This window comes from Anas acuta, chromosome 4 (assembly GCF_963932015.1).
Source record: "Anas acuta chromosome 4, bAnaAcu1.1, whole genome shotgun sequence".
Lineage (NCBI taxonomy): Eukaryota > Metazoa > Chordata > Aves > Anseriformes > Anatidae > Anas > Anas acuta.
The window spans coordinates 32,862,082-32,878,172 of record NC_088982.1 but is presented as its reverse complement, the minus strand read 5'-3'; the positions used below and the strand labels follow the sequence as shown (position 1 = coordinate 32,878,172).

The following is a 16,091-nucleotide window of genomic DNA, read 5'->3' as shown; positions in this document are numbered from 1 at the left end:
TGATTTTTATCTTATTTTGGGTTGGGTTGGGATTCTTTGCCTGATATGGGGAAGCCAGTCCTCTGAGTTACTGCGAGCAGTGAAGGGGTGAACACAGATTTCATGACAAGTTATAATGAATTTTTTGAACCAAAAGAGTTAATCTCACATAACTATAGCCTTATAAAAGTTAGGTTTACAATCTAAGCAAGAGAGAGGTTCCCTGTGTAATAAACCTAGAGAAATAAACCTTTCCATAAAGGAGTTCAGCTGATCCTGAGGTAAGATGTCTAAGAAGGGGTAGGTGACTTGAGCTGCCTGTTGAATTCTCAGCATGTGTAGAGACAACCCGTGTAACCTGCTTAGACTAACAGTCTAAGTCACACCTAATGCTTTGTATCTATTTTCAGTTATGTTTATTATAATCCTGTGAAGATAGACTGTCTATTTGGAAGGAGAAATAGTAGTGCATCTGTCACCACTACTGAGATGGCAGTAAAATTCAGTAATTTCTTAGAAAAATTACTTTTCCCACACCTGTGAGAGAAGATGTAAGACCATTATCTGGAAGAGAAAGGTAGTTTATCTGAAGTCATCCTCTTTGCTTTAAATGGTATTTGCTTATAATAGATTTCTGTCTCACATCCCTGTTCAAAGTGAGTCTAGAATCACTAAGTCAGAGAAGTATGTCTGCACTTTATCTGAGCAGTCTAGGGGGATTCTAGTCTCTGCCCCGACAGCATTTCAGAACCTGCCTAACAGCAAGAGAATGAGCTGGTGTTAGATCTTTGTTGTGTAATATGAAGTTTGTAAACCTCGGTTGAAGAGAACAAGATTGCACAGGCATACATGTGTGCAAATTCCACGTTGAGAGAAAATAACCTCTTATGAATTTCATGATGCCATTTTGCAGTGCAAATTCCACATTGAGAGAAAATAACCTCTTATGAATTTCATGATGCCATTTTGCATAGTCTGTTTTTGGCAGAGTGTCTCTTAAAGTAACCAAGATATTCCCTGAAAACTATTGCTTTTCTGTTTTCTCTTCCAACCATGCAGATACCCTCACCTGTAAAGAGGACCATGCATGTCCAAACTGTGAATCCAGTTTTGCAAGCCAGGAGATTCTAGCTGAACATCTCCAGACATTGCACCAAAAACCCAGTGAGGAAAAGGAATTTAAGTGCCGAAACTGTGGAAAGAAATTCCCTGTTAAACAAGCTCTACAAAGACAGTGAGTAGAAAAAAGAGTGTTTTTCAGGGATCATCTCATTCAATCATTGATTTCTGTTGGCTTAATCCCAGTTTAGGCTTTAATTTTTTCTACCTATTTCTGTCCTCACTCTTTTCATATTAATTTCTTGTATTTGTTGGATACTTCAGTTTGAATAAGAAGGTGTTACTAATTTTTAATCTTTCAAAATTACTGTAGTTCAGATTAAAGCTACTGATTGGTGCAAAACCCATGATCTCCATCAGTGGACTCCAGCAGTTTAGGAGATTCAACTTTTTAACTGGGGGTGTCATTACAGAATTAGACTAAGATTTGGAAAAAACAAATGATATTTGGAAGGACAGAGAAAGGAAAAGCAGTGCTTTGTGTTGGTTTGATTAAATAGTTGGATGGCAAAAAGCAACACAAAACAAAAGAACCCATAGCAGATGGGAGACTTAAGTGCATCTTTTTTACTCTGTCCTTGGGTAGTGTAAATATGCAATTTTGTCACTGAAGTCATATTCCTCACATTATACTTTTGTACAAATATATAACCCTTTTTTCTTTTGTTATCTATATATATATTTGCTTGTGAATAAGTAGATATATTGCTTTTTATTGTAGGTAGTACACTGTTTGCCAAAGTATCTAATTATAGATAGTACATTTAATCTAACTCTTTCATATCAGGAGACTCATATTATACAATGCGATTAATACTGCTCTTGTAAAGAACTGCTGATGTTTCTTACGTCTGAATAATGTTAATGTATCTTAAACTGGCAGTTATTTATGAGCTCCGTGTCCTTTCATCGACATACATAGCAGAAAAATATTTGGTGGAGGTAATCAAATATTTTCTATTGAACATTCTGTAGTGGAGTTGAATTTGTGTAGTATGGCTAGTTAAGTAAATCTTTGCATCATGCAAAGTAAAATTAATGTATCTGAGGATACAGCAGTATGACCTGAACTCTTGCTGTTTATGTATCTGATGAGTCCCACTAAATTCCAGGAGACTTCACATATTAAATAGATTACTCATATACTTAAATGTTTGTAGTTTGATCTACAAGTAGTTTGTAGTTTCTAGCTACTGCAATTCTGTGAATTGTAGGATGTCCCACTTATTTTTTTCTTTTCTTTTCTTTTTTTTCTTTAGTGTACTTCAGTGCACAGAGAACATCAACCCAGGAGACTCTTCAAGAAGTTTTCAGTGCTCTGTTTGCAATACTTCCTTCAGCTCAGAATCGAGGTTTTGTGTCTGAGTTACTGGACTGCTGTCGTATCATTGCTGGCCTCCCTTTGCATGTTAGCTTTCAAGCTTGTTAGTGTATGTGAATCCTAACAGTGAAAGAAGTCAAATGCTTTCATTCTTATTTGCTGTAAGTAATGCATGAGGTGGCCTTGGAACTCTGCAGTGCAGCATGTGTTAAGCTCAGAGTACTTGCTGTGTGTCTGGTTTCTGCAGATACTGCTTCATGTGTTGTTTTTCTTTGCTGGTTATCCCATACAGTTACGAACAGCACAAGGAGGCATGCAGAGGGGATGCCAGATTCATATGCAAGGCAGATGGTTGCGGGAAGAGGTTCAAGAGTAAGGATGCCCTGAAAAAACATAAAGAAAATGTTCACAGTGGTAAGAAACAGTTTAATGATTTGGTGTTTGTTTGTATGTTTTTTCTCCAACACCTCTAACATGTTCCTAGCCTTAAATATGCAAATCAGAGTAAACATTGTCTTTTGGTTTCTTTTTTAATGGATTCATTTGTACCAAAAAGAAAATTAAGTAGTAACTAATTGCAAGGGTAAGTATTCCTCCTCCCCTAGGGAGAAATTACTGTATACCAGATGAATCATTAGTCTTTTGCAGAAAATGCAATAGGAATCTGAGGAAGTTTAAACTAGGCAAATCAGAGATAAAGCAAAACAATTCAGTAGTGAGGAAAATCAACCACTGGCACAAACGGCTGCAGGAAGTGGTGAGTTCTTGATCTTTTGGTATTTTTGGGATACAATGGGATGTCTTTCTGGAAGACATGCTTCACAAATGATTAGGCTTGATGAGGGTATTGCAGGAAATTCTATAGCCTCTGTTGTGCAGGAAGCCAGATCAGACAATCCACTAGTCCATTTAGGCCCTAGAGTTTTTATATCTGTGCACTGTGAATCAATAGTTTTCAATCAAACTTCACTCTGTTTTCATGAAAGGGCAAAATGCTTCTCTCAGGTCCACAATGCAGATCTCAGTTCTGTCATTCTGCTCTCTCTGCATGTCCCCTCTCAATGTCAATGGCAGATCAGTATGTGTGGGGACAGCAGAATACCAGAGTGCAAAGAAAACAGTCTTTAGTTGATGAGAACACTGAGATGCTTTGTAAGACTTTCAGTACATGAAATCTTTCTTCTGCCAAACTCTTACAGCATGCAGAAATCTTTCCATAACAATTTTTATAAAAGATTATCTTTCTTTTTTTGGTATCAGTAAGATTATTTTTTTCTCAGCCATGTACATTGTTATGTTTAGGCTCAACTTTGGTCAGTTATGTGTAGGTATACAAATTCCACAATTAGTCTCTTGTATGACCACTCCAGGCATGGCTGAGGTTATATATTTGAAGGATATTTTTGTTCTGCCTACACAATGAGCAGAGCTTTTATTTTGTCACTTGGAAGTCATAGAAATCACAACTGGTGTCAGCGCAGGAAGAGCCTACTAATGTTGAGGGAGAATTTTTCAGTTCCTTTATGCCTTGCAATACCTGGAGGCAAGGAACAGTAGAAGGGATTGCTATGTGTTTACATGTGTAGTCCATTATGCAAAGTTATGAACAGAGGCATAGGTATTCACTATCACCTTCCTTGCCTCTGGGAGACTCTTGATAATGCTTTTGTAAGTTAAGGTACTAAGTTTATTCCTGTATTTATATGTGTATCAATACATGTCAATACTTACCACAAGTTTTATAATAGCAAATACAGATGTGAGATGCAGTACTTACATATTACTATAAATTTAAGTATTGAACTGATTGATAGGGTACATTGTAGTGGAAAATGTACCTTGTATTATGCTTTCACAGTCTGCTCACTACACATGAGCAGCTTTCTTCATTATCATCTTTTAGTTCTCTGATCCATTGTGATAGTATGACCTAAGCTAGGTGTACTGATTTTACATTCAAAGTCTTTGAAATCCTATATGTTCTTAAAGCCTGCTATTAGATTCTTTTATTTCTTTGTACGAAATGTTCATTGGAAATAAAATTTTTTATTTGGAAATAAAACTGTGGGCAATAAAATGGTCTAGAAATGAATAACATTCTTTACAAATTCCTCCATTAACAGCAGGCTATGGTGTATCAACATGAGATATGCTGCCTTTATTTTCTAGCTTAGTTGCTTTAGTTTTATCCTGATCAATCATCAACAGAATGGAAACACTGAAGACTAAGACACATTTTGCTAGTCCCAAAGGGCTAAGAAATGCTAGTGTTTCTAGTTACAGTCCCCATAGGTCATTTTTGATTGTGTCATTTCAACACGTTTTAGCCAAATGTTATGTATATAATTTCATTCAATTTTTTTTAAAGTCATTTTATTTTAATGATATAAATAGTAAATGTCTTGTTATCAGTCTCATTTGAAAGACGATACTTTTGCAGGAGAAATTACAGTTACTAAAGCAGTACGAAACATTCTTTCTGGAATTGCAGTGCTTGCATTTGTGCACAGTCTTGGCATCAATGGATGGAAAAAATACCAATTAGGAACATGTGTTACGATTGCAATTAATCAAAAGACCCAATTTACCTCTTATGTTAGTAAACCAAAGGAGTAAATTATCTGCTCATATCATGTGCCAACTAACAAGATGCAGTAAAACATGGCATGAGTTCTTAAATGAACCTAGGAAGAACGGATCTGTTGTTCATGACAATTCCCAGTATCCTGGGTGATTTTTCCTTTAGAAGTCTCAGGAACCACTCAGCAGTTTACTTTCAATTATGTTTGTAAGTGAGAATTTGGTGCAGACTGATTTGCAGCCACAGACAGCAGGTGTGGTTGCCTTGTTTTACGTCATGCACAGAAGATATGAGGGCACCTTCTTGAGGCATCTGTTTGGTGAGGGCTCTTAAGACCAGCTCTATTAGCCATCTTTATTTGACCATTTTGTCGATGTGTATGCCTTAACGTGTAGTCTAGAGTAGCACTTGGGATCTTACAGATCACCAGTTTAGTACTAAAATAGATAAAATAGGAGAGCGATTGTCATTATAATTATATAAGTTCAGTATTTTGGAAGGGAAGACACAATTAAGGCCAGGATTAATTTTTTCTTCTTGAAGATTACTCCCAAGTAATAATCTGGAAAAACAAAGAATCAACATCATTAATTCTTTAGGACAGCAGGAACAGGAAAGATATACAATGCTGAAAGTGAAAAATTGAGCTGGAAACCATCAATAGGTTTGTTCAGGATCCATAATTTGTCTCTGTTTGAATAAACAGTGCTTGCCTTTCTTTGGTTCGGATTCCATTCTTTTTAGTGTTCAATGTAATGTGAACATTTTTTACATAAGCTATGAAATACATGTATCTCGCATAGGCATGTAACTATAAACAAAAAGCTAGGTTTGTGGTGGCTTTACCTTGTGATAGTTTTGTGGGTTATTAAAATTAATTTCAAATGACAAATAATAGACAAGTCCAATTAAATGCTTTGTCACTTCTTAAAGCAACTGCGAAAAAGGTAGAAAAATGTATCTGGTAGAGGATCTGTAGGTTGGTTTGTAATTTACATTATAGACTAGATTTGAATTTGTGATCTGGTGCTAATACACATTGCCTGTCTTGTTCAGTTAAAGACCATTAAGGCTATGTTAGTAGAATGCTTAATTCTTTCTGAATAGAGAAAAATGGGAAATGGTTGTTTCGGATCTTTTTTGTCATTGCTGCAATAACTTCTTTCAGGAGTGTTTCTGTTAAAGCTATAGTATAAATTTTTTGAAGATGTTAGTTGAATTGACTTCTGGAAGAATTCAGCTGTTCAGTTATAAAATGAATTATTCTTAGCTGTGAATTGTGCTCTTCATATTTGATTGGTTAATGTGTGATAACATCTATATCAAGGTTTGTTTTTTTCTATATTGCTCTAGTTTTCTTGCTTTACATTCCATTAGTAACTGGCTTGTTGGACACCCACAGAGAACTCCTGATACTGAATACTTTCAAGATGGGATACAAATGTAAAAATCTTATGTCAATGAAATGACCTGTGAAAAGTCACAAACTCAGTAGAAATATTTAGGTTCTTTCTTAGCACTTCCTTTTTAAGATGTTGGCGGTATTTTGTTTTTGTTTCAGGAAATTCTAGGAAGAAGCTGATGTGTTCAGTGTGCAATAAGAAATGTTCCTCAGCAACAAATCTCCAAGAGCATCGAAAGGTCAGTGAGATGAAGGCTAACCCACAGCAGGCTTTGATTTCACTAAGATGTAAGACTGTGGTGCCTAAGTAACTTGAAAGGTGCTGTAATGCAAACCTTTGACTAATCTCTGCCATAGTTACAAAACCAATTTGTTTTGTTTTGGGTATTTATTTTTGTAATCACAATTGGTTGCAGTAAAAATCTTTCTAATGCTGTAGTGGATCCTTTACCAAGTGGAAAAAAAATGGTTGTGCTTGTTTCATTTGTGCTTTCCAATATTAAGTCAAAGATGCATGCTGTTCTTTAGCATTCTTAAACACTATAAATGTAAAAGTATGTAACCTAACTAAGATGCACATAGGTGTTAAAAAACAACAAAAAGCAGTCAATCTTTCTTACTACCTTGTTGACATAACAGTAAGATTGTTACTTGTAATTTAGTTCTGAGGTAGAAAAAAAAAGTGCTTTCTCAAAAAGTAAATTTGTAATGCTTTTTTGTTTTGTATATGATTTATTACTAGAACAGGAAGGGTTAACACTTCTAAAAGCATCTATTAGAAATAAGGGGTTCATATAGAAATACAGATGGACTATGAATATGAGATTCTGAGTCCATTATACCCAAAGGAAGTCCCTGCAAGATTAATTTGATAAATCACTAAAACCCAGGAGATCCTGTTTTTCCAAAAAGCTACATTGTATTGTTTATCAGATTAACTGTAAGTCTTTAATAATGCCCTGGTTATAACCTGAATCCTTTGAGGATATAGATGATATCAATTAAAATATGTTGTTGCAAAGGAAATGATGGGGCCCCTCTTTTCTCCCCTTCCCCCCCCCCCCAATCTCTTGTCTTATATTAATACACCCTGCATTTCTTGGCTAACGGGGCTGTAATTTGTTCCTCTTCAGACCAAACTGTGGTATGCCTTGCCACATGTTATTACTGATTTTACACGTCAGTGCACCTTATCGAAGGTTCCTGAAAATGTAAAATATCATGGTTTTGCATGTCCATTTTATGAAAACATGTTTCTTCATAGTGTAGACGCTCTGATACAAGCTAATAAGCTTTTCAGATCGCATGGATAGTAGGCCAGTTGTGTGCTTACTCATCTGAATCACCATGAAGATTTTATGCATAAAACTTTTTCCTCTTCTTGATTAGCTCCTGTTTTAAGATATACAGAAAACAGATATTCCAGATTCACACATCTCCATCACGCAGTGAAAGAAATTGCTTGTAGGATTCATGTCTTCTATTATTTGAACTACTTTGCTTTTGTACGAAGTGGGGGAAAATCCATCAGCAACATTGCCCAAGATAGTCAAGCAAGAAAACCAGTAAGAAAACAATAATACATATAACAGGGAGGAAACAGATTTCTTTTCACTTATTTCCTGTCAACATAAAGAACTAAAACTAGGAAATAGAAAGGTAAAGTAAAACAGAAAATAAGCCTGAAGAACTGGAAGAGAGTTCTGACAGAGAAAGAAGGTAAAGATGATGACTACATGAGAGATTGAGATATGTTTACTGTGTGAAGACAGTCATTCAGATCGCTATATTCCACATCATTGTTGATTTAAACTTATTTTATCTTTCTGCGTTTTCCAGATTGTTTGTCTTAAATGTCTAAAGATAAGCCCTTTCTTTGTCATCCACAATTAAAGTTCATTGTCATCATCTTCTGTCCCTTAATCATAACTTCTTGTTTCCAGACTGTTGCTTGCACTGTGCTAATTTTCAGTGACTTCACTTTTTTTCCTTTATCAAAATACAGTCAAGGAAATGTTGAGCTGTGAAAGAGACCCCAGGAGATTTTCATGCCCGTTTCATTCGTATTTGGTAGAGGGGAGTAAGCATGTACCTATCATCCTAGGTATGCACCATCTCAACTCCTAAAGAGTTCACCTGAAGAAAATTCTATGGCCTATGATAGGTATCTTTTTGTATTCTGATTTTGAAATGTGCTCATTAGTCTAGTGTTTTTTTCTTATGTCTTACTTATATCTAATTCTTTATTGCAAATTGAGTTAATTATTCTTTGTCTTATCCCAGAGAATGCCAAGAAAAGTTCATCACCATCTTCTTTGTAGCAGATCAGCACACTGCAAAATTGTTATGAACATCCTTTGTCTTTTCTGAATTGTATAAACACAATTATCTTAACCTTTCTTCATGCACCTGTTTTCCCAAACTATTTAATTTTTTGAAGGCATTTTCTTCCTGTTGATTTTTTCCTTTTCGCCTTTATGCTTGCTGAAGTCAGCTGCCCAAACAAGCAGAGCCATGATGCTTAGTTGAGACCTTAATAGTCCCAAGTAGAGGAGAGTGATCTGGGGACCATGTTTTTTAACAGCAGAATCAAATTTATTATTCATACTTTGTTTGGAATTCATTATTATTCTCTGTAGTGGTCCTACTAGTTTCTTTGATTTATCCATCCTAGATACAGAGTGGTTTCTGAGCTTCATTCACTGTGTGGAAATCATTTTTGCATTCTGTTTTTGTACTCGTTAGGCATTACGATCCTATCCAGAATAGTGTCATCAACTTTTTTTTTTACTTTATATTCTGAATATATTTATATTTATACTCCCACATTACGTATGCTAATACAGTCCTTATACTGCACGATGCTTACAAATCTTCAACAACAGTTATGGTGTTACTATGTTCCTGCTTATTATAGTAGTCATCAGTATCTGTTTATTCTCCCATCTGTCTGTATTCACCTGTTTTCTTTGTCTTGTCCTCTAATTGTAAAGTGACAGCCTTCTACCTCGTAGTTATTATAGTTGGGCTGTAACATTATATGGTAATGAAAAATAAATTAAAATAAAAAATACCAGCAACCACAACTCAGCAAATGCAATACAGGTGCTTACAGAACACTGGGTGAAGGAAATGTCTTAAAACAACTGCCTGTATGAAATGCAGGATTACTTCTCTGGTAAGCCTTGTTTGTGCTGTTGCCTTTCTGGATTTCTTTGCAGACTTCTTAGAAGAATCTGTAAGATTCCATTAAGAGACATGCTGCAATGTGATTTGTCAGAGAGAAAATTACAGAGCTGAGGAGGAGCATACTGATCTGCTTGAAGAGATTTTATGAAGAAAACTTGATTCATTCTTAACTTACGGTCCTTTCTGCCTTATAGAGGGAGACATCATGCAAAATTATGCTGAGGAGAATCACTCTTAAATGTTATCTGTTTTCTTTTTCCTGCCTTTTTTTTCACCTAGCAGGTCCATGTGTCTCTGCATTATTTTTTTCTGTGCTTTTTTGTTCAACATGAGCCAGTGTTTTGTTCTACTGTGCAATCTTTGTCATGATTGCTGTGAAAACTGCAGAAATGTACTGAAATCCAAATGTCAAATATCATTTAGAAATTGTCTGATCATGGAGTAAATTCAGTTGAATGCAATGTTCTGGTATCCTTACATTCTTAAAAGCACTTTCTTCTGACCCAGAGTCTCATCCAATTCATCCAATTCTTGAAATGGTAGATTGAGATTCAAGTTAGTTTTTGAAAGTGTTTAACCTGGGTAACTTTTATCTTCCAAGTTTTACTGCAGTTTTACCCCTAGGACTCTTTTTGAATGACCTTTTGTTTTTCAGTAGACCTCATGAAAATTTTAAGATGGACAGTCCTGGTCGTGAAGGCATGTATTTATCTGAGTATACAATAATGTAGCTCAGATGTTTGCTAGTTTGTATAGCACTTATTAACTTGTTTTCTGAAAATGTAGCTCTTCAAAGCCCTGTGCAACAATTTCCAGTGCGTTCTGACTGTAATGTAATAGAAGTTAGCTGTTACAGAAGATAGCTGTTACAGCCCCCCTAAAAAGAGTAATGTTATTATATTAATAAATCATTGCACAATCACACCTGTGATATTACTGCATTGAATGAACGGGTTTGCATAGTGTACTCTTAAAGCATATTACTTTATAAGTTTTCTTAAAATGAAAATTTGTTTGAATATTTTTGTTAATAAAAATATTTGCTATATGTTAGTATCGTTTTAATATGTGATTGTGTAGTTTTGTAACTGATTGAAGAGTGCCAGCAATAGATTAATGTTTGATAGCTACAGCTGTTTAATGCACATACACACAAGTCTGTCTGGTTCTTTTCTAAAGAATTGATTAGAGTAACAGCTTACCAGCTATAGAGTATGCATTTGATATCAATAGCTTTTTAAAGTGTGCACACTCAAGTCTGTCTGAACACAAATGTACTCAGTGAGACTGTTTGATAAACAATGACCATAAATTGAAATCAGACAATTGTGTAGAGGTAAAGCACAACCTTGGATTCTGATGTGTTAAATAGTAGGCTTAAGAATACCTTATAAGTTATTTCAAGGAACTGTGGCAGGGGGATTCTGATATTACTCAATTGCAGAGCTTACATGTAAACTTCATTCAGCAATCTAAGTCAAAGTCCAGATCACTTTGGAAAGGGTAGAGTAGTAGATTGTTTGTGTATATAAGAGAAATTAACCTGAAATGCAGCTGGGTAAACAGGATATTTCAAATGAATGATCTTTACTTGTGCTTAACACCTGGTTCTGGCTAAGTATTTGGTTAAGCATCACTGTCCAGAGTATGCAAACTTACAGATATTGCAGGAAATGGCATAACCGCTCTTTAGAGCAAGGTAAATGTTTTAGCAAACTAAAGTTAGTTTGGGAGTAGCAGAATAAAAAGCCGCAGAATAAAAACATGGTGAGGCAGCATTCTTATGGAGAATCTCTTTATATTTTTTTCTTTTTTTTTTTAAGTGGAGGTCTTAGTTGATCTTTTTTACTGTGCTGTCCACAAATGTTTTCCATTAGAGTGTTGCACTGAACCTTTAATATTTGTTATTTTTAGCTGCTAGATTCTCCTACAGAAAGTTTGTGGAGCTCCCCAGAAAAGTTTCATGAAATGTGATCTGTGCCAGGAAGTTTTGCTGTCTAAGGCTGTAGTTCCAAAAGGCTAAAAAGTATGTTTAGTTGTGCTGTGACCAGGTCAAGGTGAGGCTGCTGAAAGCAAGTGTAACACAGGGGAAGGTGAATGATAACCTGGACAGGGTTTGCCATTGTAAAAGTACTTGTGCTGCATGAGTTGCCTCTGTTCAACAGATTAAATAACCAAAATGGTGAAATCATTTCTTTTATCAGTATAATTACCAGTATAATTACTCTGACTTTGAATTTTTTTAAAGAATTTGTTTTTTTCCCATGTTCTTTAGCTGATGGTAGATATTGCCAACAACCTGGTTGTTAGCCATGTATGCAAATATCCTTCATGCATGCCTTATTTGTATGTGCTATGTCTGGGAGTGGAAATGTACTGAACTGAATGAAACTAAGACCTACGAAATTCTACATAAATGTGGCCTTAAATGGTTTGGTGGAGCACAATCATTTTAAAACCACACCTGTATTTAATCAGATTCTCTTTTCTATGAGTAGAGATAGATCCTAATAGAGTTTGATGGTATTTGTATTTTGAAATTATGAAGCAGTTATTGTGTTGTTATTTTTACTTATGGCAGATTTACTAGAAGGAAATGTTCTCAAAAGGTATTCTGCATCCAATTTTTAAGCTTTCACATTAATCATATTTTAAATGGATTGGTTATTATGATTTTGCATAGCCTTTGTTTTGGAATAAATTTTAGTGATTTAAAAAAAATGATTATGAATACTGTTTTTGAGGGATACTGTTGTTCATTGGGGGACTAGCAAAGGGGATATCACAATATCTGTAGGTATTAGTGTAGTTGATGGCTAAGAAGTAGTTATGGTCTGTTAGAGAATTTCTGTATATGTAAGATGTGCAATCTTGTTTGAGACAGGTATTTAATTATCATTAAATGCTCATTTTGCAGGTTCATGAGACCTTTGAGTGTCAGGAATGTGACAAGAAATTTATTTCAGCTAACCAGCTAAAACGCCATATGATAACTCATTCAGGTAACACACAAAATGACACAAACCTATATATAATGTGTTACATATTTAGTGTATATTCAGTTTTACCTGAATTGCTTGCTTATAGAAGGCTTAACAAATTTGTTCTGTGTTGCCCTTGGTTGTTCAAGCAGGTCGTAGATTGCAAGGAAACCATCTAAGTTATTGTTTCGAAGCCTTTCAAAAATCCAAGTGTAATGTAGTGTTCTTACACCTGTTGCTGCTTTGTCAAGCTATTTTCTCATGCTAGTTGGCTAGATGATGTCAGTTAGCTGGGATAGGGCAAAAGATTGTTGCTTGGCTTATAGAGGAGGTGAAGAACTAGTGAGTGGCATTTTATGTTGAAAAGAAGAGCATGGGAGCTGAGGTATGCTGTCAGGCAGAGATCTGTGATGAAAGGGGAAATATTCATATTTATTTATATATGTTTAGTGGGCTCATATATGCACAGAGCTTTCAGTCAGAGGAAAACAGCTCATACCCCACACCATTTCGTAGCCCACACACAAAAGTTTCATTGTGCCTGTTTTCTGCCAGAACAGGTCACTGTGAGCAGGGAGCTGCCTGTCCATAGGCTTTGCAGTAGAACACAAATTGGCTCTGCCAGGATTTCTGATCACTGCAATCTAGTGAATTTATATCTTTCACCAGTGATTAGAAACATCAACCAATACAATGGAAACACAAATGTTGTTCTGTCAAATACATTAACATTTTAAAAATGCAGGTTTTTACAGCTGCAGAGGCTTGTAATTGAACTGTTTTCTTGGTATCAGTCCACACCAAAAGCTCATTTCTTGTAACATAATCTATATCTCAGAGGCTCTTAGCTTGCTTTTGACATTTTTGGATGAGCATTAATGTTGCAGTCACCAGTCAAAGCATAAAGGCCTTTTTCATAGCAAATTTTGGTTTTGAAAGCTAATATGTGTATTGTTAATTAAGTTTTAAAACATTTAAACTGTCATGCCCTCTTTCACATTTGTAATCTGGAAACAGGGTTTTCCTCTTTGAAGTCATTCTCTTTTGATTTAAGCTAATTAATCAGAATTTAGTTTTAGCAATGATTATTGCAAAGAATGTGCCAATTTCTTGAGATACACCATGGCTCATCTTTTGTGAAGTGACATAACTGTCTAACATAAAGGGCATTAGTTGTCTTTCTAATTGGTTTAATCTTAATTGGGTTGACTTAATTGCAAAAATCTCTCTGAGGAGATGACTGTCTCTGCCTTTCATCTTCTCCCCCTGTATAAAACAGGAGATTAAATGTCCCCCACTCATTTTCTACAGAAAAACGCCCCTACACCTGCGAGGTTTGCAATAAGTCCTTCAAACGACTTGATCAAGTGACTGCACACAAAATAATACACAGTGAAGATAAACCTTATAAATGCAAGCTTTGTGGAAAGGGATTTGCCCACAGAAATGTTTACAAGAATCACAAGAAGGTAAAGCACTCTGCTGTTGTTGTTTACAGGTCTGCCAGCCTCAGATTTACAGATATTTTTTCTTTAAATGGTTGAACATTAAGCTCTGGCATGCTTATAAACATGGGATTAAAGTATTGGAAAATGTATTTTTTTAGTGATTGTTGTTATAAGCAAAATCTCAAGATAATTATTGTGGTTAGAACAAAATAAGTGAAATAAGAAGGAAATCACACTTGCTTGATTAAAAGCATCAAATAAATTCCCATTTTGATTTTTTTTGTTTTTGTTTTATTATTTTTTTTAACATTAGTATGTCAAGTTAAATTTTAAACTGATCTAAAATCTCTTCAATTTTATTTTTTAAAATACCACATTTGAATAAAACTGTAGTCCTGTTGCAGTCATTCCTAGTTGTTAGACTTAGCAGTAGATGCTCACCAAGCTATACTGGATTTGCACTGAGTAGTGTTTGCACATTAAAACAACATCAGAAGAAACATTACCTGAGAAATAGGCTCCTGAAAGGATGCTCTGCTTCTGTTGATTCAAACTCAAATCTGCTTGACCTAATTTTCATAATGCTTGTCATTAATTTTAACATGGGTTTACATTTTTAATGGCAAAGCTGTATCCACAATGGCTGTATCAGAATTATAAGACAGAAGAAAATCTCTATTTTTGTGCCCAATATTTGGCAGTATTTTATTTTTATTTTTTACTTTTCCCTTTTCTTTCCCCCTTTTGATGAAGCTGATACACCCACACTTACAAGTCTTTTGCAGTTTGGCTCATGTTATATGCCATCTGGGAATTTGGCACAGGATCTTTGCACTATCTCTTGCACTTTCCGCAATAAATCATATTAGAGTAATAATAATGCCTCTCATAGGGTAAAATGGTGATGACTGTCTAAAACAGAAAACAAGCAGAAATCTGCTGAAAGACAAGATTCACTCCCGTATATGTTGTGGTTACATCTTGTGTTTTAGACTTTAATGGGGCAGAATCTCACAAATTGGATATATTCTAAGAAAATATACAGAAAACTGGACAGATACTTCTGTATCTTAAATTAATAGTTTTTATGTGTTTCCCATGTTAATTTGCAGCTGATGACTGATAGGGAATTTTGGCTGTGGGTGGACTTTGGGATAAGTATGAATAATGAGCAAACACTTTGACCCAATTCATTGTTCAAAAGAGCAGCACCACTAACATAAGCAACGATTGCATAAAAGAATGCCACAGAATTGGTTCTTGTGTCTGTCAAGAATTAGAGACTCCACGTAATAGGAGAAACATTAAAATTTAGACAGTGTTAGCAAGTACCTAATTTTGACAGAATTCTTTAAAGCATGTTGGAATACTTATTTTCTGAACCTGTTTGCACATAGTCCTATAATGAGAAAAAATTATTTGTGTCTTTACATAAAGTTTACCCAAACAGTTGTGCATATTCACCCACCTACATTTAGGTTTCTAATTTCACTTGCTAAATGAAGGGATAAGACTGAGAGACAGGACTTGATGTAGATCTCGTGAGTTGCTTTTCTGAGACACCTATGTTTCTAGTGAGTATAGAAGTTTTAAAGATACTGATTAGCAGAACAAGGTGTCTAGGTTTGGCCTTAGCTGTCCCTAAAATCTTCAGTTCAGTAACATATCTTTAATAAAGGTAAACAAAGAGAGGTGGTACATAATAGAGGGAAATATGAATATGTATACACAAAACAAATTGTAAGGTGTAAGCCAAGTATACATTAGTTTGTGATGCCAAAATAGTTTCAAGTGCCATTATTTTGGCAGTGCTGTAATACTATGGAGGAAGAGAATGAGAGTTCTGTTGCTTGGTCACAGAAATGATGAACCAGTAAGAGTAGAAATGTAAACTTTTATTTCTCATACTTTTGCATATTTGTTCTACTCAGGTTTTTAATGAGTCTTCAGGTGCGTACTCCCTGAAGACCACACTCCAGGTTTCATTTTCTTCTGAAGCAAGAAAAATTGACCTCAATTATAATTGAAATCATAAGTGCTTTTTTGAGTTATTCCTTTATGGACGCTACTT

General features: G+C 35.2%; 1 protein-coding gene across 3 annotated transcripts in view; it reads left to right on the top strand.

Moving 5' to 3' along the window:
- The window catches only part of PRDM5 (PR/SET domain 5), an 86,995-nt gene that overhangs the window by 25,908 nt on the left and 44,996 nt on the right, over window positions 1-16,091 (top strand). For 2 of the 3 annotated variants that reach the window (XM_068680621.1, XM_068680622.1), the window contains exons 5-10: window positions 1,039-1,213; window positions 2,358-2,450; window positions 2,712-2,833; window positions 6,562-6,641; window positions 12,509-12,593; window positions 13,884-14,041. In XM_068680621.1, coding sequence (XP_068536722.1) covers window positions 1,039-1,213; window positions 2,358-2,450; window positions 2,712-2,833; window positions 6,562-6,641; window positions 12,509-12,593; window positions 13,884-14,041 — 713 coding nt within the window. The remainder of the gene's footprint in view (window positions 1-1,038; window positions 1,214-2,357; window positions 2,451-2,711; window positions 2,834-6,561; window positions 6,642-12,508; window positions 12,594-13,883; window positions 14,042-16,091) is intronic. The other variant, XM_068680623.1, reaches the window with a different exon arrangement.